Source organism: Anabrus simplex, chromosome 1 (assembly GCF_040414725.1).
Source record: "Anabrus simplex isolate iqAnaSimp1 chromosome 1, ASM4041472v1, whole genome shotgun sequence".
NCBI lineage: Eukaryota > Metazoa > Arthropoda > Insecta > Orthoptera > Tettigoniidae > Anabrus > Anabrus simplex.
Genome location: NC_090265.1, coordinates 891,095,403 through 891,123,277, shown reverse-complemented (window position 1 = coordinate 891,123,277; position 27,875 = coordinate 891,095,403). Strand labels below are relative to the sequence as shown.

The following is a 27,875-nucleotide window of genomic DNA, read 5'->3' as shown; positions in this document are numbered from 1 at the left end:
CATATCTTTGACACTTTCTGCAACGAATAGGTGAAAAGATGAAAGGTTCCACCTCCATATATACTTTATACAATGCCACTTGTTGAGGAAGCGATTGCGACCGAAAAATAATCTTAACAGATCCGGTAGGGAGATACTCTGTTCCACCATCCTGTACTACTTTACGATTAAGCCGTTGAACTGACTTAACTGGTACTGCTGTATCCAAATGATTGAGGATTTCCTCATGGGAAAAGTCCTTATTAACACCACGTATTATACTCACTCGGAGTACTTGTGATGAGGGAATATACGCCTTAATTTTTAATGTTTCCAATATAGGGTTACGCAAAAACACATTAGCTTGCATGGCAGTATGAAAAGTCACTTGTATCCCGTTTCTGCCTTTTCGTTGGATGGATTTAATGTGCAAGTCCTGTTCATAAAAACGGCGTCCAAGGGCCATGGGGTGTAACCGACTGACGTTCTTATCTACAGTGTATTCTACAAAAACTATATATGGACCCTAGTGAAATCTGTTATAATACTCGGGTGAAGTATCCACTTGCTGTACTGATGATCGCTGATCTGGCTGGCTCTCAGTAGCACGAGTTTAGGTTCCTGTAGCTGTACTTCGTTGGTCACCATTGGTTGAATTGGGTAGCGATGCTTGCTTGGAATTTGAAGATTCATCAATGATGGGTTCCTCCTCCATTTGAATTTCAATTTCATTTTCAACTGGTATATTATCCACTGACACCGGCGGATGCCCCCCACTGGAGGCAGCCATGGCCACCATTCACTCTCTACTCACACACAAGAAGACTAGTCACCAAACGCCGTACACAAGTAAGACACACTCGTAAGCTATGGTACTGCACGGCGACCGAGCCAAGACTGGACCAAAGGTGTTATTTGCTTGTTTGTACACACAGATTATTCCATCAAGTAGCTATGTGACGGTCTTTGAGGTGATGTTTTGAGAGTGCTCCCGTGCTAACTGCATTTATAACAGCATATTTGTAGGATTTGAGAGAGATTTATTATTACAAGTAATCATGCTCATGGTCCATGCTGACAAATAACTTGAGAATATATATATATATATATATATATACCACCAAATCAATACACATATTGCAATCTAAAAAGATGATTTATGGAATAAATGTAAGCAGACCCGGCCAACAGCTGAAAACTGCAGATGATGATGGAATAAATGTGAACATGTTTGAGCTCTTGGAGCCATCATCAGCACAAACACAAAAATAAGATTCAAATCACAATATAAATGCACTTGAAAGAAATGAAAGCAGTGTTGATACTTGAGACAATTCAAAACAAAATATCTGAGATTATTAGGGTTTCTACAAACTTTTTATTAAGTCCCAGAAACTTCTTCCTTATTTTGAGTCCTGGGTAGCTTTCCTCCCAGCTGATAATGTCTAGCAGAGCAGCGATGTATGTTGAAAGACTATTTTCTTGCTGTTTTGCACCTTTCCTCGGATTTTCTATTTTCTCTTCACATTTTTCTACTAGTTCATGGATGAGGTCAGCAATCCTTAGATTGGTCTTGTTTCATTCTGACTCCTGTTAATAGTTCAAATAGTGTCCTTCGAATACTACGATGGTACATGGAGTTTATGGTCTGCTGCAAAGCCTCGACAAATTTGTACCATTTTGTTGGATCTGATATAAAAAAAATTTCAAGTACTGAGGCAATCACAGAATTGATTCTCTCTACCTGACAATCCCATTGTAACAAACAGGTGTTTCATGTTTTCTGTTTTGCAGTAATCTTCAAATTCATGAGACGTGAAGGCTGGTCCTCAGTTTGATATTATTTGTACAGGGTTTCCGAATACTGCCTTCTGTGCCTCCAGTTTAAAAATGACCTCTTGTTGTAGTAGACTTTGTTCAGTACAGCCAAACAAATTTTGTAAAACCTTAAACTACTTAAAATATGTGATGATATCCCTTATGACTCGATTCCAAGTATGATCTACATGATACATACCTGCCAATTTTTAGAAATAAAAAATAGGAAAATTTTTAATTCTTGGATTTCATCACATATATTGCACCATGTCTGTGTGAATAAAGGTCAGGATAAAAGGCATACATATCTACTGTTACAATGCGAATTGACTATAAAATTTAAAATCTTAAACTAAGAAAACAAAAATGGTTACAAGAAAATGTATCTAATCATTCTAATCATTCTTATTTATGACACATACGAATAATAATGTTTATGTCACACTGACACATGCAGCAAAATGCATAACAGTTTCCTTTATTAGAAGGTAAAATGAAATGAAATTTCTTGGTATCTCTGAACATTTGGAGATAACGTTTGTTATATTTTTTGGCCATAACGAGAAGAGAAAATACCAGGAACTGTCTCTAACACAACTCCTTGAAATACATTCAACTCATTAAAATGATGCACTGAAATACGCAAAACTATCACATACAAAACAATTCAATATGTCCCATACATTTTTAATATACAACTTTGACAGGGGGAGGGGGGTGCCCACAGAAATGGCCTACCAAGCGATCGCTGCTCAGCCCGAAGCCCTGCAGATTATGAGGAGTCGTGCGGTCAGCACAACGGATGATCTCTGTCATTATTCTTGGCTTTCTAGACCGGGGCCGCCATCCCACTGTCAGACAACTCCTCAACTGTAATCACGCAGGCTGATTGGACCTCGAACCAGCCCTCACATGCAGGTAAAAATCCCTGACCTGGCTGGGAATCGAACCCATGGCCTCCGGGTAAGAGGCAGGGACGCTACCCCTACACCGCAGGGCTGGCATTGGAGGTTATACTAGTCAAAAATAGGAAGAAGTAAAAATAAATCAGTAAATCTGAAGAAGAGTTAAAAATTGTAAAGTTTCCGGGTAAATCGGAAGGGTTCATGAGAGAGTTCATTGCTCCGTCAAGAGAACTGAAGAACTCGTCAAACAGGAATATTATATTGCTCACATGAAGAAGAAAATCGAAAGTGTAGTATTGAATTCTGTAAATTGCCTCTTTATTAACAGAAAAACTGGAAAACAGGAAGGATTCCTGCGTCATTTGTCCAAGGAAAGTGAACGATAGCATACGTCGTAAACCAAGATGGACCTAAAAGAAGAAAATAAATTGCGTATTAGTGTAACGGAAGTGGAGACAAGGAGAAATTCCTTTTGTAAATAGAAACTCACCTCGAGCACCAAGTTGACGAAAGTAAAGTTGAAGAGGAACTGCCTTGCAAAATGACAGACAACAGACCACAAGGTTTTTAAATGTAGTTTTAGTTTGTATTTTAGTTTATTTTGAGTTAAACGCGAGAGAGGCCCCTTGAATATGCAATCCCTATGGGTGGGGGCCGTAGAATAATACCCACGATATCTCCTGCCTGTCGTAACAGGCGACTAAAAGGGGCCCCATTGACTTAACTTAAGAGTGTGGATTGGTGACCATGGGACCAGTAGCTGAGTCCTGGCACTGCTTCCACTTGCTTGTGCCAGGCTCCTCGCTTTCATCTATCCTATCTGACCTCCCTTGGTTAACTCTTATTCTTTTCTGATCCCAACAATATTAGGGCACCCGAGGCCTATGGAGTCTTTCATTTTCATGCCATTCATGACCCTTGCCTTTCTTTGGCTGATATCTCCATTTTTCGAAGTGTCGAATCCCTTCCCTTTTTTCTCTCTGATTAGCGTTAATAGAGGATGGTACCTTCTCTTAAAACAATAATCACCACCACCACTATCTTGAATATGCTTCATGGTATTTAGATTCATTTTCAGTTAACTCGATGCCAATTGCATATGAATATCAGAATTTCTAATGAAGTTTCCATTTGTGTTTTATTATTATTATTTCAGTGCAGGAGATATCTTTATCGTTTTATTTCTAACTGTCATTAGCGTACAGGAATTCGTATAGCGAGTGATCCGAATAGAAGTGTGAAATGAACATTTTGTTGTACACGGCGCTCGCGTTATTGCAAAGAAGTAGTCAAGGTTGACTACTCAGCCCGCCCAGTGGCCAGACGCACATTGGGATACAGGCGAAACAGCTAAAGCAGCGCACTGCAGAGCAGATTTTGTAATCCACGCAAGTCATTGCGCCACCACAAATTGACAGACAGGGCAGGTCAGAGCAGAGCAGATCGGTTCTGCACCTACTTCCGCCTACCACGCGCAGTCTTTAAAACACAGTTTCCTGCACACGTGTCGCGTAGTTGGTTGAGTAGTTGAGACATGGAGGAAAAAATTATCAAAGCCGTGTGGTCGTACCCTGTTTTATACGATGTGAATCATGTGGACTATGTGAATAATAAATTAAAACTAGATATTTGGAGCGAAATTACCAAGGACGTGAATGTTAACAATGGTAACTACTATCAAAATAATTTATTCACCATGTTGAAATAATTGGTAAACTACTGTCTCGCTATAAAAGCACTGGATACACTCCTTGTGTGCCAATGGAAGCAACTGGTTCTCAGGCATTTTGACAATCTCTTCATCTACATTATTTTCAGGCAAAGTGTTGTATCTCAGAAAATTATGCAACACACAAGCCGCCTTTATGACTTTATCAACACTGTCAACTTTGATCTCGAACGGTTTTCGGAAAACACGGAACCTGGACACCAGCATGCCAAAAGAACATTCAGCAGTTTGCCTTGCTCGCGACAGCCTGTAATTGAAAATCTTATTTTCATAGTTTCCGGTTACACTTCGTTTGGGATACAGACTCATTAAATTTTCAGACAATGGAGAGGCCTCATCACTAACAAAAACGTACGGCAATGGTTCTTCAAAATTATTCACTAATGCTGGAAGCAGGATTTTCAAATTTTGTTCACTTGGAACTTAGATCAAAGCAGCTAGCCATTGCTCCTTCCTTCTGAGAACTGACGCGAGACTGAGTGGCAATGTGCGCTCGCATACACTTTGCAGTTTCGTCAGAGCTACGCTGGCCTGACCTGATCTTCCCTGCTCTGCGGCCACCTGCTTCTCAATGTGCGCCCGGCCAGTGTGGTGGGCTGAGTGGGACCAGTGCTGTGGGCCAGTAACCGGCCGCGTCAGAGGAGGACGACACTGCATGGACTGGGCAGCCGGAGTCGGTGGGTTGGAGAGTGCTGCGCGGTGGGCCTCACTGCAGGACTCTGCCTTGGGCATCAGATGGCAGTGGAGTGGAATTCTTTCAAAATTGTCTTGTTCTCAAGCGTTTCGCAATTTGCTTCACGTCGCACCGATACAGATAGGTCTTATGGCGACGATGGGACAGGAAAGGGCTAGGAGTGGGAAGGAAGCATTCGTGGCCTTAATTAAGGTACAGCCCCAGCATTTGCCTGGTGTGAAAATGGGAAACCACGGAAAACCATCTTCAGGGCTGCCGACAGTGGGGTTCGAACCCACTATCTCCCAAATACTGGCTGCACTTAAGCGACTGCAGCTATCGAGCTCGGTATCAAGCGTTTCAAGTTCTTACCGTGAGGTATTACTTTGGATGATATAAACAGTAGAAAGGAACAAAAATCGCTTGATAAGCTTACGACGATATGAGAAGTATTAGAGACATTGTGGAAAACTGCCTGTATAATTATCTACCGAGTATTGCGCTGTGGATGAAATGCCATTTTGCAGAAAATGTGGTTTCAGACAGTAGTATATTAAGAGTAAGCCAGCAAAATATGAAAGAGATATATTTGCACTGGCCTGTGCAAGAACGTACTACTCTCTAAACAGTAAATTAAAACAATTCTAAGTAATATTTTTTTAAAAAGGTACGAGAACAATGTTTTAACATAGATGTACGATGTCTGAGTATTAATTTATGTTACTGTAATTGAGCTCTAAAAATATATTGTAAGTGAAGTTCTATTTGTCCTTTCATGACCATGCAGGAAAACTCTGAGCGACCAATGATGTTCTAACATTCTATGTGCCCTCTTGTGGGTTAAGGGATGGAAATGTTGCCTCTGCCTGTTCAATCCTGTTATGAACTATTTCTGCACTCGATGCCATTTCGCCCCCTGGATCAGCAACCCCAGACTGGACTTGTTCGATTGGTATCCCATTGTGGTAAACCTTAGCCTGCATCCCATCTGTCATTATGGGTTTGGTCTTGTCTGTAGTTATCTTCAGGCCATGTGACGAGGCAGTGTTTGCTACATGGTCTAATATGTACATAAATTCAGCATCAGTATCAGCAAAGATGGCACTGTTATCAGCAGGAAGAAATGTTCAGCATACTGAACTCCTTGTCCACCCCCAAAAACTTTCCTCATGATGGAATCAATTACAGTATTAAAGAGATGGAGAGACAGTATCACCTTGACAGACACCTGATTGAATGAAGAACTCTTCTGGCAGTTTGTTTTGAATTCTCAAACTGAAGGATGAAATACTGTATGACACCTGAAGGACGTGAATAACCTTCTGTGACACATGCCTCTGCTTCTAAAGTTCTCCACAATGTTGGTCAAAACATGCTGCCGGATGCTGACACGAAATTGGTGAAGAATACCATTCTCTTCTGACATTTGAAGTTTCTTCCAATCAGAAGGCGGACTGAGAATATTTGATCACAACATCCTTGACTTAGCCAAAACCTGCCTGTTCCTCATGCCCGTTTGTTTTCAATATTCCTCGAACATTGCTTGGAGTATCTTCATGGAAACTCTACCAGGAATGGAAAGGAGACTGATTCCACAGTTTTTACCAGGCTTTCATCTTTCTTCATGACTTGCACAATTATGGCTCTCTTCCATGCTGATGGTGTTCTGAGTGTCAGACTAACATCATAAGCCTGTTTAATTGTTCCAGCAAGATGTCTCCCCCAGCCGTGAATAGTCAGTAGACCCCACTTCATAAGTGATTTGATGAACTCCTGCTGTTCTTCCATTTTTCGGCATCTTTATGGCAGACGTAACTTCGCTGACAATATGTCGAGATATTGTGGTTCTTCCATGGTCTCCTGATGATCATGACTAGAGATCCTGGAAGTACACTTTCCATCGTTACAGGTGTTCATTAGGTGACCACACTGACAGCCCGTCCTTTCGCTAATATAGTCTTTAAAGATAAAAATTTCATTGTTCCATATTGAAAGTATTAACGTTAAAAATTAAATAATTGAAAAAGAGGTTCAACCTATTCAATACATAAGAGAAAGAAATGTAGTGATTACATTCTTATTTAATAGTAATTAGAAATGGGACTGGTTTCGACCCTAGTCCAGGTCATCGTCAGCCGTTCAAAACATAAAAAACATGAAAAACAATGCATATGAAAAAGAAAAAGATTAAGTGAACTCTGGATCGGTATAAGATGAAATATAAATTGATGATGGGGGTAGAAATTGTGAGTCACTTAAAAGAAAACAGTACGTAATATTATGAATGGTAGTACGGCACACGCAATGATAGGTAAAGTCTCACAATGTTTATGAATAGTGGAGAACGGTCAAATGGGTCAGTTTTTACGCTCTGTCAGGTACAAAGTCACAACAGTATCGAACAACATATGAAGATCCATAAATATGTTGAAGTCGCGCTGTTCACCGGGAGCTGGCAGTTTGCTTCTATAAATCTATTCGTCTGCGACTTCAACATATTTATGGATCTTCGTATGTTGTTCGATAGTGTTGTGACTTTGTACCTGACAGAGCGTAAAAACTGACCCATTTGACCGTTCTCCACTATTCATAAACATTGTGAGACTTTACCTATCATTGCGTGTGCCGTACTACCATTCATAATATTACGTACTGTTTTCTTTTAAGTGACTCACAATTTCTACCCCCATCATCAATTTATATTTCATCTTATACCGATCCAGAGTTCACTTAATCTTTTTCTTTTTCATATGCATTGTTTTTCATGTTTTTTATGTTTTGAACGGCTGACGATGACCTGGACTAGGGTCGAAACCGGTCCCATTTTTAATTACTATTAAATAAGAATGTAATCACTACATTTCTTTCTCTTATGTATTGAATAGGTTGAACCTCTTTTTCAATTATTTAATTTTTAACGTTAATATAGTCTTTTAATCGATTTGGTTTTCCCATTCAGTTTCACAATTTCTAGTAAAGTATGTCTGGAAGCTTCTTCCAGATCTGATGTCACATTGTCCCAATATGCCTCCATTCCTGCCTTGAGATTCTTTTTGACTTGTTTACTGAGTTCTCAATACTGTTTGAAGTCAACAGGTTTCATCTGTTCCAGTTTTTTCAACAACCTCCAGATATTTGTTTGAAATCCATGGTTGTGCATGACAAAGTCAAGATGAGCATAGAGGGATAGCACTTATGAACTTTCTTTCTGTCTCTGTAGCTTCTAATCTATCTACTGCAGTAAATTTGTTGGACAGTGCAATCTGGAACTTCAGCTAGACATCAGGATCCTCCAGTCAGGGCCAGTCCAACTTGGCTGATGGAGATACCCTCCATCCTGCCTGTGTGAGCCACAGCTGCAGCCTTGCAAGCAAACGATATTGAACTGATTCACTCTCAAGTCCCCTCACTGCTCGAACATCCTTGAAAGACAACTTGAAACCTGAGCTGACAAGTATGTAATCCAGAACTGCAGAGTCACTGTCGGAAGGACATGCACATTGTAAGCTGGTAAATTGGTGTTGGAAGATACTATTCCCAACCAGCAAATTATTAAATGGAGCAAAGGATATACAACAGATTAAGTTCAATGTTGATCTGTCCATGGCCGAAAGATCATATACCATATTTTCTGGACCATAAGACTCACCTTGATTTCAGGATGGAAATGTCAAAATTTTATCGAGGATCAAGCAAAGACAGAAAATATCACATTGTAAAATGAAATCACTGCAACTCAGTTTTAGTCCTCAATACATTCATTTTTCACTTACAGCTGATTCTCTAGTTATTGCCATTGGATTGCTTTTTCCATAGTTAGTGGTCCACAGTGCCTTAATGTCTTTCTGCTGCCCTACTGCCAGGTTCTTTCGCATATTCTGCAACTTCTAATTTAAATGCTACACTATACAAAAATATCTTAACAGAAGACATTGTATAACCTTGCAAAACATATAACACTGCTTGCGCCTCCAACCCAATAATATAATAGAGACAACAAAACCTTCCTCTTTGATGGTCTCTATCCCTACCATTATTTACCATTAGGTAACATGCCCAAGGCCATGGTATCATAACAAAAACATTTCTGTATAGTCAATAACAAAAATCTACAGACCTTCTGACCACAAGATGCAGGGAAGTTCCAGGCTGCATTTCTTGAACAATACAGTATATCTTTCCTACTGTTCCTATTGGAGCCAATGTGGATGCGGAAGTCGTCATGATCATCATCCTTTCATGTATTAGTCCTATAGAAGAACTGTTACCGTCTACACAAAAGATTTGCATTTTTACATCGTCTCTTCCTGGGGCATCCCAGAGATCTCTTCCCACAGGGGCAGTAGTTTATGACTGCTTTGGGGATCCTGCTTCTGTCCATCCTGTTTAGGTGATCTAGCCAATTTCTCTGGAATTCATAGATGTATTCCAATACAGGTCTGCTTTTAAGGTCATTCAGCACACCTGTATTTTGTGTTCCCACTTAGTGACTCCTGCTTTTCGCCGCATGTATTTCATTTCAGCTGTAGTTATTTTTCTCTCATCGCATTTCCTCAGGGTCCAAGCTTCACTTCCATAGCACAGTGCAGTTCTTGCCAAGGTTTTGTAGATTCTTGTACGGGTGTGTTTTTGAACTAATGATGGTCTAAAAACTTTATTGATGATTTCCAAACATCTGTTAAGTTTGGACATTTTCTTGGGTATGTCCAGTTCTTCAAAGAAAGAGTTTGTAGCCGAGGTATTTAATATCATTTACTCTTTCCAAAATGTTGTTATTTAAGCAGATCTTGCTCCTTACTGGTTCCTTGCCACAGAAAGCCACGGAAGTTACAAGCAAAAATGACCAAGTCATTTGTGGAATCTAGTCAAGAGCATTCTGGAGCTGGTTGTACAAATAGTCTTTGGATTCATCAGGGCTAACCTTTGTTGAAGCATACATTGAGACGATGCAAGTCTATTGTGCCACTGAGGACTGCCATGCAAAAAGAGATTGGTTGGAAGGCAATAATGCTCTTGACAACTCCACTGTTCACCATGAAACCTACTCCAGCGTCTTTCTCACCGCCAGAATAGTAGAGGCAACATGTGGTCAGCGTTACAAATACTCTCGGCCATTTTTCTTGGCTTTCTCCAACAGGGTTGCTATCTCACCATCAGACAGCTGCTCAACTGTTCTCATGTAAGCTGTATGGACCTTGGACCAGCCCTCACATCAAGGTTAAAACCCTGGCCTGGCTGGGAATTGAACCATGAGTCTCCGGTAGGCTCATTGAAACGGAACAGCTCACGTAAATTGGAGACTACATTGCTGAAGAGATCATGACACAAAAGGTGAGACAAGGTTGTATCCTCTCGCCAACCCTTTTAAACTTATACTCCATGGCCATTTTTCGAACTGCCCTTGAAGAAGTGTATAAAGGAAATCAAGATCAGCAAGAAGCAAATAAACATAATTTGCTATGCAGATGACAATTTAGAACACTTTCAATTCATTTAGAACAGCATCAAAAAAGCAAGCAAGAAGTAGGCCTTAAAATAAACATTGAGGAAAAATTTAATGACAATCGGCACACAAAAAAATTTCCGATGCTGTTATCACTCTGGACAGAAACATCACTGAAAGGGAGTCGCATTTCAAATACCTAGTGTAGGATGCTGGCTAACACACAAATGGGAGCCAGATATAGACATGACACATCATTATGAGAAGTGTTTTCCTAATAATGCATGCAACCGCGACCTCCAATTCAAAACTTTGTGTGTTGTGAAGTGTTGCGTATTTCTAGTTCTGCCTTACTGTGTTCAATGATTGACAATATAGGCTTCATCGCAAAGGGCCTGTTTCATAAAACTCTAGTAAAAGACTAGTAGCTTACTGTTGTAGAATTATATTTCTATTGGTTCATTTTTGCTTTTCATCAGCCATAAAATTGTTGCCGTTGAAATGAAATACCAACACTGAAGAGAAGTACCTACATAAATTTTTAATGGCTGGCAACCAAGTATTGTTTAATTGACAGTACCCAATAATTTCAACAGGAACACTGGCTATCAATTAAGCTATGCGTGGTTACCAGCCATTAAAGTTTTATGTAGGTAGTTCTCTACCCTGTCCTTCACTGTTACTTCATTCTGGTGTTCTCCAAATCTGTACTCTTCTCATAACTAGATGGTTCACTTTCGGCTGCATCTTGCTTTCATAATCTGTGTGCACAATTTACTGTACTAATTCTTACTTCTTTTTACTCTTGTTTCATCAATATTGTAGTATGTCTTTCTCTCCGCCCCGCACCTTTCCCCTTTTTTGGTCTTTCATTGCAATTCATTATATTTTATTTATTTAATTAATTAATTTATTTATTCTACCATATTCCTCCTTCACCGTCTTAGATTTTAATCTGATGACCTTGCTATCTATTTGCAACACACAGATGTATTGAACAGGAAACATCTTACTTTGAGCAAAGATGGCATCGTCACTTCCCACTCGGAAAGCTAGCATAAAGCGAGCCATCTGGTAACGAAGGAGAGTACCACTTACAATGGACCAACAATCCAGTATTTATTTTCAAGTTCAAACCATCCTTGTTAAAGAAGTCTTCTTCGTGGATGGATGTGTTTTCTCTTCTGAAGAATTTCTCTTTGTTTTCTTTGATTAGAACAAACCCAAGAGTTTATAGTATCTAATTCAATTTCAAATACAAACATCTAATTCTTATCTTAGAATATAGTTACGATAAAAAAACACATAATGAAAAACTTGCTAAGAGAGTCTGTATCTGTATAAAATTGTAAATTAATGCGTCAAAAGACTAAGTATTAGCAGCTGTTAACCTTCTCAATCTTTAATTACTCCATGGTCCTTTATAATCATTCTTTGGTTTGAGAAAACTGTTTGTCAGACACTTGAAAAACAAAACAGGTCCTCGACGTTTACTGACTTGGAAATCATGCGAGCCAGACAAACTATACTTCTCTTAATGGTTCAAATATTAGCCAGAAAGACAAAACTTGTCCCCTATAGTTCTACCTTTAAAATGCCTTCCATTGATAACATTCGATGGCAGGTAGGTACTTAGCTCCGTGAACTCCCCTCCTTTGAGGTAGGTCACAACACAACACAAAGCTTATTCACTCCCTCGCGATGTATTCCAGCGAAGAGTATATGGATACGTTACTCATCTACGGTAAAGCTAGACAGAATGCATACCACACACTACACCTGTAGCAAGAACGCTATTCAGATAGACTGCAACAGACAGGCACGACATTTCAGAGCATGGAAAGATGTCTCCAACTGCATCGCTGGGAAGGACACTGCCTATTCGAGATCATCCCATGAAGTTTGCTCACAATGCAGAGGTTGTGTTGGATGTTATCTGCCATAACCCTCGCATTAGCCCATGGAACATTGCACAGCAGACAAACATACACATCAGTTTCACCCGAACTGTCTGCACTTATATCTGGAGCTATATGGTCATGATTTTGAAGCTCAAGTGGCATTCTGCCAATGGACCCTACAGCATGCGGACAATGATCCTGCCTTTTTAGCGACCATCTAATTTGCGGACGAATCAAAATTCCACAATAATGGAATTGTTAATTGCCACAATATGCACTACTAAGAGTATTGATAATCCCCACTCGGTACGACAGGCAGCGTTTCCAACACAGTGAGGAATGAACATATGATGTGGCATCATGCGTGATCACCTCAATGGTCCCCATTCCTTTGAGGACCATCTTATGGGAGCATGCTACCTGTGGTTTCTCCACGATGAGCTCCCACTGTTGTTGGAACATGTGAAACTCTTTGATTGCAGAATGTGGTTTCAACATGACAGGGCTCCACTGCATGCGGCGGTAATCATCTGAAACCATCTCCACGTGACGTATCCTGATGAATGGATAGGAATGGGAGGACCTATCCCCTGGCCCACCATATTGCCCAATTTTACGCCCGTGGGGCCATGTGAAACAACTGGTGTGTGCACAGGAGCTGGCTAATTCTGGTCACCTTAGGCAGCTCATCTCCAAGGCACACCGATCTGTTATAATGGAGATACTGCAACGTGCTAGGTAGTCCTTACATTGTGCATGGCTCTGTGTAGTTCGAGCAGGTTCTGCGTACTTGCGTGGGATTCGAACCTCCATAGCCTTGAGCCCTATCCACTATCATACTCCGATCACACCCCTGCCAAGTGAGTTATTGCGACACTCGGCATGCAGGGGGCAGTTTCCAACCTATACAATACCTGTTACTGGTCTGCATGTGGTGCATTGAACCATCAATATGGAAATGAAATTGATAACATAAGGTCCATCAACTGTGGTAATGTACGTGTTCTTCATATCTGTGCTCGTTTTATGGGTTAATTCGGGTACCTATAATGAATTCATAGTGGGACTCACTATTCCTGCTGTCTTCTAGCCTGCAACCAGAAATCTCATATTACTTAGATCAGGGCGAGGGACTGATTTTTATCAGAATTGTAGTAAACAAGCCAGGTTGTATAAAACTAGATTGCAAGGAGCAGAAAGGTCCAATAATACTGTGCCAACCACTGATAAACAACCCTAAATAAAGCAGTATGCAGCCCAGAAACAGAATAAATTTGATACAAAAAAAACTAGAACCTATTGACATGAACATACTGTACATTTTGTTATACAAAGGTGGCCAGAAACCTACTAAAGGCAGCAAGTGTAATAAAAAATATGCACATTCTCTCATGAATGGTTATGTATTAAGTCAGCTATACTATAATAAACGTTACTAAATGTTGGTTATAACTGATAATGTTCCTAAGAGTTGCCAGAGGTCACAAATTTTTCCCACAGGAGGACAAAAACTTATATAAATATGCTACTAAGATCAGCAAAAGGGCCGATGACCTTAGATGTTAGGCATACATACATACATACATACATACATACATACATACATACATACATACATACATACATACATACATACATACATACGTATCTTTATTACCCACCCTAGTGTACACCATCGGCTTACAGGTAATAAAGACAGAGCAAAACACAGAACAAACAATAGGCACTACATCTCTCCTAAAACTACTTAACTAAATTATCTACCTCTACATCTACTCAGTGTCCTCCCATACGTATGTGGATAACCAACATACGTGCAGGAAGCACCACACTACAAACTACCCTATTCCCCTACTCCTACCTACCACCTAAAAAAAAAAAAAATTATTAGTAGACTGGTCGCTGTATCAGCCCTGGTATGGAATACATGCCCACCAACCTGTTGACCGCAGCCACCAGCCTCGCCATGTGAGAACTGATCTCATATCTCACCTACACTTTCTGACATTGTATTCCTACCCTACCATGTGTGACCTAAGCTTCATTTCAACTATCCACGATATAACTTAAACTATACCAGATTCTTAAATTTACACTAGCCTCAAGCCTATTCAACCTCCCCTTTTCTCAACTCTTACCTAATTTTCTCAGGCTTTCCCTTGTTACCAACTCTTCTCATAAACACATCTACTCTCATATTCCTCAAGTCATTAATCTATCACCTCCTCCCATCCTACTACTTTTCTATCTACTTCTCAACAACTTGCACCAGGCGGATCACCTTTCCACAGGGCAAGGTGCTCTCCCCCTTTCCCCTAACACTACAGCCCCCTCTTGATATCATGGTTACCATGATACCCTTCCTGCATCTGCTCAGGGCGGATATCCATTCCTCTGAGCAGAATGCCTTCCCCCTTCCTCCCTCGGCAAGAACCACATTATCTACATAACCCCTGTTACTCCCTCAATTTCTTTATAAATCTAGCTCTGGCCACATTTAAGAATTTTGCTATATTCGTTCCTTTCTCCCACTCTCTACATAACCAAGATGTCATCTTATAGCTTTCCCCTACCATATCCAGCTCCTTCTTACTTAGTAGTTTGATCTTTATCTCCTTCAAAGCTCGGCATTGATTGAAAATATGCAGGTCCTCCCACTTCTCTCCACATAACACACATCTATCACTATTCTCCCTACCTACCCATCCCCTGTTCCTCGGAACACCCAATACAAACCTCTCTTATCCCTTCTACCCTTAAACTCCGTTTTTGGGTTTATTACTTCCACCAATTTATTTAACACTGATAAAGAGACTCTCTCTCTCTCTACATTCCGCTATTAAGCTCTGTTTTTCAATATCTAGTAGGCTTCCCTTTATTCTTTCCCATACCCATTTATTCCTACACCCCCCCCCCCCCCCCCAGACCTCTCCATATACCCCCAATCCAATCTTATGTAACCATTTTTTTGCACTTATTCACCCAGTAACTTTCATTCGTCATACTTTTCTGAAAACTAAACGTTTCTTGTACTAATGCCCCACCCTTCCCTTCCTCCAATCTATTCCAATACTTGAACACCCTCTTAGCTATTTCAACCTCTATCGATTCTCTACAGACTAATCTGGCACCGGCATTGGCTGTACAGTTCGGCAGTTCGGGAGGTTCATCATGATCTTACTAAATTTCGCCACCACCTGGTTTAGTTCACCCCTGGCCTCCTCCATTCCCCATACTTCGACCCCAAATAGCATTTTGCCCATTACCAGTGATTAAAACACCATTTTCTGAATTTTGTATTTAACATCTGGAAATTTCTTTTCTAAAACCCCCACTGCCGCAAGCGCTCCTCTTCCTTTAAATTTTGCCCTCTTACACTGATTTTTCCAAGAAGCATTCTTACTAATTATTACACCTAGATACTCAATTTTTGCCCCTGGTCTAATTTCTTCCTGATCTAGCCTCCAGACTTCCTTATTCTTTCTCCCACCCCTTTTTCTACACACCATTATCTGAGTCTTTCTTGCATTTACTCTGAGAGACCACTTCCTAGTATACTCAACTACCTTGTCCAACCCTTTTTGCAACCCACTTGCCGTCAAAGCCAAAATCAATAGGTCAGCCGCGAAGAGCAACCCCGGAACCTCCATTTTCCCTATCCAAGGGCATTGCCATGCCTCTCCACCATGACCCTCTAAAATATTATTAAAAAATAATATAAATAATATCGGGGATAGCTCACACCCCTGTCTCACCCTGCTTTCCGATTCAAAACACTTACTCATCCTTCCATCCTGCAATTTAATCATCACAAACACTTCCTCATAAATTGTTTCTATTGCCACCCTCATTTTCTTCGACATTCCAACCTCCCTTAATCTCAAAAATAGCGCCTCCCTACTGATCGTATCGAAGGCCTTTTCTAAATTGATCGCTGCTACATATAATTTAGGCCCTGCCATCCTCACATACTTTGTAATCAAAGTGTCCAGAATCCAAACATTATCGACTGTGTTCCTTCCTTTCCTAAATCCATTTTGGAGCTCAGATATCCTACCGTAATGTTCCACCCAATTTGGTATCCTATTCGCCAAAACCCCTGTGAACACCTTCGACAACGAGTCTAGGAGTGTAATTCCTCTATAGTTGTTAGGATCACTCCTAGCTCCTTTATTTTTATAAATAGGGCATAATACCCCCTATTTCCCCGTTTCCAGCAACCTATTAAAGAATTTCACAATCCCCCTCAACATCGGTTCATTTTCCCCAACCTCCTTCCATACACTACTGGAAATACCATTCACACCTCCTGCAGCCTTGGGTCTAACATTTTTTAATACTCTAATTACTTCCTGCCTTGTTATCTCCCCATCCAATATTGTAATGACTACTTCCAATTCCCTTCCTATATGGGACTTCTCTATTTCTCTACTCAATTTCCCCTCCCCTTCTAAAAGCCTTTAAAAATGCCTAACCCACTCGTCTTCTTCTATTTTATCCCCCTTCCCCACCGGTTTCGTTCTTCTGATCTTGTTTATTGACTCCCATATCCTCTCAAATTTCTTCTCTCTACAATATCTATTTTTTCAGCTTCCGCCTCCTTCCATCCTCTTTTCTTCTCATTCAATACCTCCTTATGTTCCCTTCTCAATTTACAATATTCCTTCCTTTTTTCTTGCACACCCACCTTCCTAAACTTCGCTAGGGCTCTCCTTACAACCTCACGTTTTCTCCTGCAGTCTTCATCAAACCATCCATTCATTTTATTCTTTTTTCCCTCTACCCTTCTCCTCACTTTCTTCCCCATCCTCCATACAGGATGTTCTATTCATTTTAGCACATTATCCATATCGTTCCCTTCTGCCGCCCTTTCAATTCCTACCCTTAATATATCTCCCTCCTCTTTCAAATGCCGTCTCAATTTCTCTTTAGTATTATCATCCCATACATACTTCCATCCTCCATTCCTATATCTCTCCCTACTTTCCCCCATCTTTCCCTTCTCATCACCAACCAAAGTTCTCAATTTTATTTTGATAGGCATATGTTCTGTTAACCCACATTCTAACACCTCAAAACTTATTATTCTCCTTAATGCTATCTCTGAGCTTATTCCTATATCCACTACACTCCCTCCATTTGTTGTAATATACGTCAAATCTCCAACACTATCCCCTTCATCCACCCATTTAAAATAAATAAATGTTCTATAGCACATAACAAATAACTAGGGAGCAGATTTTTATGTAATTACATATTTTTTTGCGTAAGTTTTAACGCAAGTTACGAAGTTCATTATTCCTATTGTGCATCCCCAAGTGTAAAAACTGAATCTTATTTCACATAAAAACACATATTTTCACATTTTTAAAATGTAAATACATATTTTAAGAAAATATTTTAAGAATATTTGTTGATCAATAAAATTAAAAATGCTTCTGTGTTATAAAATAATGTTCATATTTTCATTTTACGATTACGGTATTGTTTTGAACAGTGTATTTAACATAATGTATCTGAATGTTTCGGCTATTTATGGACTTCCCTCCACAAGTTCTAAAACTTGCTGGTCACTGGCTACGTCGTTACATTTAGACAGCGATTTGATTTGCTGCACAAGATGTTTCCTTGCATGATGTCATTCCAACTCTTTATGAGTCAGCCCTCTCGGGTTTTGTTTATAGAATATCAGCGAAAGGCAATCACGGAGAGATAAGGTGACGTAGTTCCGTTACGACATGGGAGACTCGGAAGAATATTGTCCCACCATTAGGTAGTGGAATTTCATCACTCCTAAGAGTAAGGTTAGCTGTTCGGGTCCATATATCATTCCCGTGGTCGTGTGATTTTGTATGGATTTATAAGAAATATTTCCTTCAGTGTCCGCTGCTATTCTTTTTATTGAAACAGTGATTCACCATAAATGCGTGTGTCGTAACCTGCAAAATAATGCCAAAAGAGAACTCGAGAACAAGGTCGCGTCTTCAACAATATGTAGTGGAATTTAAAAGCATTTTCACTACCGATGGAGAAGTATTATTTTGCCAACCGTTTGGTAAAACAGTACGTGCAGATCAACGTTCTCATGTAACCCAGCATTTGTCTGGAAATAAGCATACTGCGGCTGCTTCGCGTATGCGTTTGCAACAATTACTAATAGCTGAACCAGCTACTTCAAATGCAGGCCCATCTAAATATTCCCAGTATTATTTAGATGTGTGCAGAGCATTTGTTTGCGCCGACATTCCTCTTGGTAAAATAAATAATCCGGGACTGAGAAATTTCCTAACAAAGTACATTAATTTTGAGCCTCCAGACGAATCCACATTAAGGAAAAACTATCTCCCAAAATGTTACGAAGGACCTTTACAGAGAATTCAGGCAGTATGTGATAGCGAAAAACTGTGGGTGAGCATTGACGAAACCATTGATTCAAGTGGCAGAAAAGTAGGAAATGTTGTAGTTGGTGTGTTGAAGAATGGAAAAACTGCTTGCGAACATTCTTATTTGCTAGTGTGTAAAGAAATGCTTGCTGCAAACCATGTCACTGTAGCTAGGTTATTCAATGAAGCCATGCACTTACTTTGGCCAAAAGGTATAAAATACGACCATGTATTGCTTTTCCTTACTGACAATGCAGCTTACATGAAAAAGGCAGCCGAAGGCCTTTCTGTGAGCTTTCCGAAAATGATACACGTAACTTGCGTTCTTCATGCTCTACACAGGTTATGTGAAACTGTGTGGGCTCAGTATCCTCGAGTGGATAAATTAGTGTCTAATGGCAAAAAAGTCTTCGTAAAAGCACCCTCAAGAATCGATGTCTTTAAGGAGAAAAACCCGGATCTTGCGCTTTCTCCTCTGCCTATTGTTACTTGTTGGGTACCTGGCTTAGCGCTGTGGTATACTACGCAGGAAATTTCGAAAGTTTTGCATCCGTTGTGAACGTGCTAGATAAAAACGGCGCGTCGTCAATTGAGATACTTCAAGAGATACTAAAAGACAGCTCTTTGAAAAATGATTTGGTGTTTATATCTGCCAATCTAAGCTTCTTGTGTAAAACTATAGACATACTTGAAAAATCCACTAACCTGTTGTCCGAAACAGTGAAGGAAGTGCGCGCTGTTGAAAATAAATTAGATTCACTCCCGGCTTCGCAGGTACAGGGACTGTTAAAGGTCAAATATCAAAATTTGTTCAGGAAAAACAGAGGATTTGAAAAAATGTGCCAAATTTCTAATGTATTAGAGGGTGCTCATGTTGGCGAAATTGATGGCGTTATTGTTGGTGACATTCTTCTCTTTAACTATGCTCGTCTGACTTCCTGTGATGTGGAGCGATCGTTTTCGCAGTATAAGGCGTTCTTTAGAGATAATCGGCATGCATTTGTGATGGACAATTTGGACATGACCTTTGTTGTTCACTGCAATTCTGAGACTACATCTAGCAACTAATATTCCTGCGTGTGATGGGTGAGTACGAACTGGTACTATTTTTTCAAAGATGATAGGTTGCTTTTGCCATATTTAAACAAAACATTACCTTTAAAAAATAACCATTCATAATATCTACTCTGGCATATCAAAAATTAATATACCATACAGCACGTTTACATACACAGACACCATTTTTGCCTTAAGGAGCACGTTTGGTAGCACCATATTCTAATACAAACATTATACTTATTTACTTCTTGAGAGCGAGTAGTTATGTGATTTTTAAAGGAAAATAATTTCAATTTTTTATCACATATTTTAAAGTTTTTCAGCACATAAAAAATAAATATTTTTCACATTTTTAGCACATAAAAATCCGCTCCCTACTAATAACCTTTCTCCATAACTATTTACACCATTATCCTTATCTTTATTTGCAGTTCCCTGTCTACTTTTACTTCTTTCCCATACATCGGTACCCTATTGCTCACTCTCGCATTCCAATCCCCCTATAAAATCATCCCATCTTCTACGTACATCCCTTTAATTGTGTTTATTTCTTCAATCAGTTCGTCAAAAAAATGTTTATTTGCATATACTGAATCGCTCGGATGGTTATAAAGCAGTGCCAGACAAATTGCTTCCGCTGTCCCCTTCCCCATTTTTACTCTCAACCACACTACCCCTTCTACCCTAGTCTGCAATGTCTCCACCCATTCAGCTATCTCATTCCTTATTAAAACTACTATGCCCCCTGGGTTTCGGCCCCTCTTCCCTATTTTTTTCCTTAACACGTTAACTACTCTATAACCGTCCCATGTAATTTCAACCCCCTTCCCTAACCACGTCTCTACTAGAGCAATTATCTCGAAATCTTTCACTAAATCCACAATTTCCCTATCTTCCCCATCAACCCCTAAATATTCAGCACCCCTATCACCATCTCTAGTTATTTATTTCTCCCCCCTCCCTCCCTATACTTCTGCGTTTCACCACTTCCCTCCTTACTTCTCGTAATTCTTCCTTTTGGCTCCACCCCATCCCTCACCCCTTCCCTCCCTTTCTTCCCCCCCCCATCCTTCCCCTTTTTCGTGCCAGAGCCTTTTTTTCCACCCCATAGATCTTTTAAACTTAAAGATCTTGCCTTATTCAACGCCTGATTTCTCTCCAGGTTTCTTTCTGCATTTCTCTTATTCGGGGAGGTTGAGTCACTACCCTGGCTCCTTTCCCTTCCCGTCACCTCTTCATTACCTATATCCACTTCACTTCAGTCTAGTGTCCTACTTGTTGATTCACTCCTTCCTGGGTTGTTCTGACTCACCAAGGACTCTGCTGTCTCCGCCACCTGACCGCTGACACCGCAGTTCCGTCTTCTCTCTTCCTTCTCCGTACTGATGTCGCCCTGCTCTCGATTTCTGCAACTCATTTCCTCCTCACATTTTTCCATCCTCAGCAGTTCCTCCTGTGTCCACGATCGTGACCAATTTCTGCCTGAAGTTACCAGACACCTCCCCACTATCTTGGCTCGCAATCCCTGAGCTTAGATGTTAGGCCCTTTTAATCAAGCATCATCATCATCATCATCATCATCATCATCAAGATCAGCAAAGAAAGCTATAGGCTATATAGATGAAAACCTTTCACATGACAAATGACAAATTCCATTCACTTTCATTCAAGGGGGAATTTAAAACAACCATGATTTTCAGTGGCGGCCGGTGGACTCTAGGTCGGGGGCGGCGGCAGAGATTGTACTTTTTCCCACAAGTCTTTCTTTGCTACTGACCAATACCACCACACTCATTGAAGTTTTCTGCGAGAAAACAAACTAATTCAATGCTGCCAACCCTCACAAAACGCGAGATGCAAGCCAAGGACCCAATTTGGATCAAAATTCCTGGTCTCAAATGTTACATTACAATATAATTTTTTATTATTTTCTTCTCAAAATATAAATAATACTGCAAACAAGGTCATAAATTATTCATTTCATTGTATGAACCAGGGGGATTAGGACTGGCGCATGCTCATATAGGGGTTTGTGAGGACATCTTAACTGCTACACTGTTACGGACTCTGCCCATGTGAAAGCCTCTTCCCGCACTCATCTTCCCCTCGAAACAGTCAATCTGCGCGCTTCCCCCTTTACATCTCAACCCCATCACCCACACTATATCCTCGGACGGAAGCTCGAGAGTCCGTACCTTATCTTCAACCTGAAAACATTTACCAGTGAACTGCGCGTTGAAAGTCAGTCACCTAAGTCTCATAACTTATTGCCGAACCGTCTTCCTTATTGACGAGAATTTAGTTTTACAATGACATGTAATTTTCTTAGCATTATTCAAGTCCAATATTTGCCTATAAATGTCAAGAGAAAATAAAAGAACCTTTTCGTTCTCTAGGGAGGACACCGTCCGGGAGTCCTTATGGGCTACTGATGATTTTCCATTATCACTCTGATGTAGCACCTACGAATACCTGAGAAATTTCTTGTTTAATTAAAAGCCTGACCAAGATTTAAGATAGGTGCAAAGAGGACCACTAAAGAATCCTACCTTGTGAGAAAAATAAAGCGGATGATGTAAGATGTAGCATTCGAAGTCAAAAAGTCAAAGAAACTGTTGAAGGATATGACCAGATACATTCCGTAACTCATACACGAGTTGGGCAATAGCGTAGCCAGGATCAACCGATGGGGAGGGTTATAGTTACAATATGATAACAGAACATAATGAAGGTGTGGTGTGCGCATACCTAAGTGTTATAATAAGGACACTGATACGAGTACAATTGAATTATGTTGATATTCAGATTGCAATTCATTAAATTACAGAACAAAAACAATATGATCATGATCAACAGTTTTACAGTGACGTTCGGATTACAATCTAAAATCCAACTTTCGAGACTTCTTAGAAAATATATTCACGAGATCTGTTGGTTTTACAATTATGTCTATGAATATTCAAAAGACCCAACCCACTGAGTTGACTTTCACTTGTTTATTGTCAGTTTCTATTTATTTTCTTTCGTAAGAATTCCATGGTGGCAGGGGCTTCTAACCCCCAGTAACCCCCCCACTGCTGGCTACACCCCTGGAACTGGACAGCAGACAATTGGGAAGGTGGTTTCCCAACATAATTGGATAAACCATAATTAAACTTGATATGAAAAACACACCAAAGACTACGGGATGTAAATAGAGAGTCTGTCTTACTCTCTGTCAATATTAACAAGACGATCATAGAGCCAAATTAGCCTATATGTCAAATTTCACCGTTTTGGTGGTGATTGCTGTTTTTCATGTCCAGAACCTCTGAACTCTTTCAACATAGGAGTAGTTCTTCCCCTTCTTCTTACAGAATGAAGATAACGGAAAAGATCATGAATGACATACAAACAAATGATGCCATACACAGGGCAAACTTTGGAAGTTAAAACGTCTATGATTTTCCACTATTTATCACTTTGATATAACACCTACCAATACCTGAGCAATCTCTTGTTTGATTAACAGCCCTGATCAAAACTTATGAGTGGTTACAAAGAGAACCACTGAAGAATCCTACCTTGTGAGAACAATCAGAAAGTGGATGTTACAAGCTGCAATGTCCAGGGTCAAAAGGCAAAGGACCTGTTTCAGGATCTGACCAGATACATTAGATATTGCAGGACAAAAAAAACACGTTAACCAAAAAAGACTCATAGCAAACATGAAACAGAAATGACTGGCAGAAGTAAGAGCGATTTATAGGATTCAACTGCAGTCTCATAGTCGCAAACCACCGTTAACAAGATCTAAACCTCTAGGAAGAATTTATCTCTGCACATGGTTATGAGGGTGTTTAGGGGTTGTAGTAAGGATGTCAAGGAGAGGGCATATAAGTCTCTGGTAAGAACCCAACTAGAGTATGGTTCCAGTGTATGGGACCCTCACCAGGATTACCTGATTCAAGAACTGGAAAAAATCCAAAGAAAAGCAGCTCGATTTGTTCTGGGTGATTTCCGACAAAAGAGTAGCGTTACAAAAATGTTGCAAAGTTTGGGCTGGGTAGAATTGACAGAAAGAAGGGGAGTTGCTTGATTAAGTGGTATGTGGAAAATTCTAAATTCCCATGGAAGGAATTAGATATTTTTCACCAATAGACCATAGGGCTTCTGATAAGTTCACCTGCATACACCCCAGCGTCAGTGGGTAGGGTCTGACACATCCCACTCTGATAAGTCTAGTGTCAGACCTAAGACAAAACGCTGGTTAATAGAGCAAACGCCTGAAAAGCATTACATAAGTGGTATGTTCCAAGCTGTCAGCGGAGAGATGGCGTGGAATGACATTAGTGGACGAATAAGTTTGAGTGGCATTTATAAAAGTAGGAGAGATCACAATATGAAGATAAAGTTGAATTCAAGAGGACAAACTGGGGCAAATATTCATTTATAGGAAGGGGAGTTAGGGATTGGAATAACTTACCAAGGGAGATGTTCAATAAATTTCCAATTTCTTTGAAATAATTTAGGAAAAGGCTAGGAAAACAACAGATAGGGAATCTGCCACCTGGGTGACTGCCCTAAATGCAGATCAGTATTGATTGACTGATTGATTGAATCTCCTTCCTGTGCATTTAGAAGTTTATACATATAACGAAACATTGCAAACTAGGAAAAAGGAATTCGTAACGACGTTGTAAAAGTTCCCACTTTTGGTCAATGAATTAGTAGAATGAACCTTGCGAAATTCGTGAACACACATAGCAGATCGCTTTAAAAAAAACAACCAAGAAAGCACAACATGACAAGTATGATATCACAGTTTAAAACGAATAAACAAGACCACAATATCGAAAAGGATGTTTACAAAAATCTGTTTCATGGGCGTGGCAAACAATCAAAGTCGCAACCAATAGTTATCATTTTACCCTACCCACTCCCACTGAAATGATCATTACGTTATACCACACACTTTCACAGGGTCGATTCAATTAATGTCAATGCCATTTCAATTTGGCAATTCATGCTAACAAGTGTTATATGTCAAAATTTGCAATAGTTTTTTTCCATGAATGACTCGATAAAAATCCTACCATAATTCACATCTGGTTGTACTGATGGAATTCTTAAATACTCTCGAAAGTTTGATACTGCTTCATCTTCGACTTTGGTCTGTGCGTCAATCTGCCTCTTTTCTTTCGACATAGTTCCTCTGCGTCCGGCTGGATGGTCAGATGGTCTGGAAATCTCTCCCAAACGTGCTTTGCCCGGATCGCAAGATCACAGCTCCCGCAAACTCCGCACCCGCAATGCTCGCTCATAGTAGACGTTCGTTCCATTCGTATTTAACGTACAACCAATAGAAACAGGCAACGGGATATGACGTCATTGGTATTCAACCAATCGCAACATAGCGCGTTCTGTTTGCAAATCCTATCATATTGTAAACAATTTGTAAATCATGCTACTCGGGAGGTTTACAACCTTTTGTGAATTTAAAGCCCTCCGACGAGCATGTGACATGAAGAATACTGACAAATATTATATTTCAGATATTTAAAAAAATACAGATAATGAGGACATAATGATATAACCTAAGCCGGAACAGCTCCAGAAAAACATGTTGATTCCTTGGACACTATTCTGTTACAAAATTAGCCGATAAACACACGAATCACACGGGAAAATACTCTAGAAATTTCTGTTACGAATTTAAAAAGGGAAACACGCAAGCTTACAGTTTTAAGTGACTGGGCATTTGCTCAGGGCGCCAGTTTTTGAGGGGCGGCGGCCGGCGGATCGAGTAATTATGGCCTGCGTGAATTACGTCTTAATTACACTCAAATTACTTTTACATTCCACAAATTATTCCAACTATTTTATTAGCCTATATAAAACACTTGAAACTATTCTTTGAAACCTGAATTTAATCTATATATTTAAATTTTATGAAAAAATGTGCCTTATTTCTAAAATACATACAAACTATCAAACTGAACCAACGGCTTAAAAAAAAAAAAAAAAGCCTGATACTTATTTGGCTGTTACCTTTATTTGGCTTGATAAGTTTAATTATGAGAATTAACTGTATTTGCATAATGTGCTGTTTTAAAACTCATAACCTTGAAAACTGTAATATTTAATTTGTAAACAATTATTTTTTAGAGAAACAGGGAAACGAGCAGAGGGGGATGGGGCGGCTAAATATTGTTTGCCCAGGGCGCTAATTACTTGAAATCAGGGCCTGGTTGGAATATATATAAAGTTGTACCTTCTGCACTTTCTACATTTACATTCGTATAGTACTAGTGGTGGTAAATAACGTAACAGGTATTTTTATCCAGTACGGTACGCGTTTGTAACGATTACGAATCAACCAACCCCATAGCGCAACAACCCCGAAAGGTCACGGCCTTCCAAGCGATCGCTCCTCAGCCCAAAGGCCTGCAGATTATGAGGTGTCTTGTGGTCAGGATGACGAGTCCTTGCGGCCGTTATTGTTGGCTTTTTACCGGGGCCGCTATCTCACCGTAGGCTGAGTGGACCAAGCCCTCAGATCCAGATATAAATCCCTGACCTGGCCGGGAACTGGAATCTGGGGCCTCCGGGTAAGAGGCATGCACGCTACTCCTCCACCAGTGGTCGGCACTGGAACGATTACAGCATGTAACGATTACCGACTCGGCAATACAAGTATGTACTCAACCGTACTCACTCCAGGTAACTGCATCCGGTAACCAGTATTTCACTAACCAGTCTTCAGTTGGGTCGTTAACGGGTATTTTTAGCATTACAGGAGTTATGAAGACAGTAAAAGTAGAGACATCGATTAAGAAAGTGTTAAAAATAAAATACCATTCTATAGTTCCCTTAATTATACTAGGAAACCTTTTTTTGCTAGTGGCTTTACGTTTAACCGACACAGATAGGTTTCATGGCAACGATGAGATAGGAAAAGCCTAGGAGTTGGAAGGAAGCGGCCGTGGCGAAAAAGGGAAAACACGGAAAACCATCTTCAGGGCTGCCGACAGTGGGATTCGAACCCACTGTCTCCCGGATGCTCTTAAACTATTTTGTATTGAACCTTTGGGCCACTATGAAGGATGCCTACCTTCCTTACCCATCAGCAATTTTCATGAGATCTGTCTCTTGGGTCGTTTCGGGTTCTTCGTCACTTGCTGAGGTAAAAGTTAGGGTTCAGTAATCCTAATCTATCTACTCAAATGAAAGGTCTATTCACAAAATATTTGTATTTTATTTTGGAAAAATTTACGGAAGAAAAGAATAATTTAAAAATTCATATATTTTGGATTCAATCTTGTCCACTTGACACCACAACAATTTAAGACAAAGGAGCGGAATACTGGTTGAGCCTTCGACTTAACTGCCTGATGGGCATCCTTACTAGAAACCATTGTCTCAATTATTAAATAAGGAAAGAAAGTCTGGAGATCCTTAAATTCGGTTTCCATGTGAGACTATATGTACCATCATAATGATTCTTTATAGTCCAGCCCTCGTAACACGAACTCTGGACTCTCGGTATAATTAAGGCAGTCCAATCGGTGTGTGCCACGCAGTGGTTGTACGGCATGGACCCTTAATTGAACCGATGTGACCTGCGACTATGTCATGGACCGACATTTAATTTACGTTAGAGTCATTGTGGATGATGACCGCAAGGAAAATGATGCTACAGTGGCATATGGCCCAAATCTAAGCCACTGAGATTGATGACACCATGACAATCCAAGTTTCTAAGCTGAAGGCTGAACACAATTAAGTTACATCGGTTGATGACTAAAGTTTCCACTTTACTAACCCCAGCACATTTTATCCTCAATCAAAGTCAAATAATACAACAACAACAACAACGCTCACAATACTTTGTGAAAGAAAAATCCATTACCTTCGGATATGTCCACTTAATCATTACGTTAACATTTGAATATTCCAAGAAAAGTAAACTAAGATTTCCAGAATGCATCTTCAAGTTATTCACT

At 40.0% G+C, this 27,875-nt stretch overlaps 1 protein-coding gene across 1 annotated transcript in view; it reads right to left on the bottom strand.

The window, feature by feature from the left end:
- Window positions 1-25,194, bottom strand: part of LOC136857707 (aminoacylase-1A) — a 179,614-nt gene extending 154,420 nt beyond the window's left edge. The window contains exon 1 of the mRNA XM_067136573.2: window positions 24,966-25,194. Within this exon, the coding sequence (XP_066992674.2) occupies window positions 24,966-25,077 (112 nt within the window). The 5' untranslated portion in view covers window positions 25,078-25,194. The remainder of the gene's footprint in view (window positions 1-24,965) is intronic.
- Window positions 25,195-27,875: the final 2,681 nt, after the last annotated feature.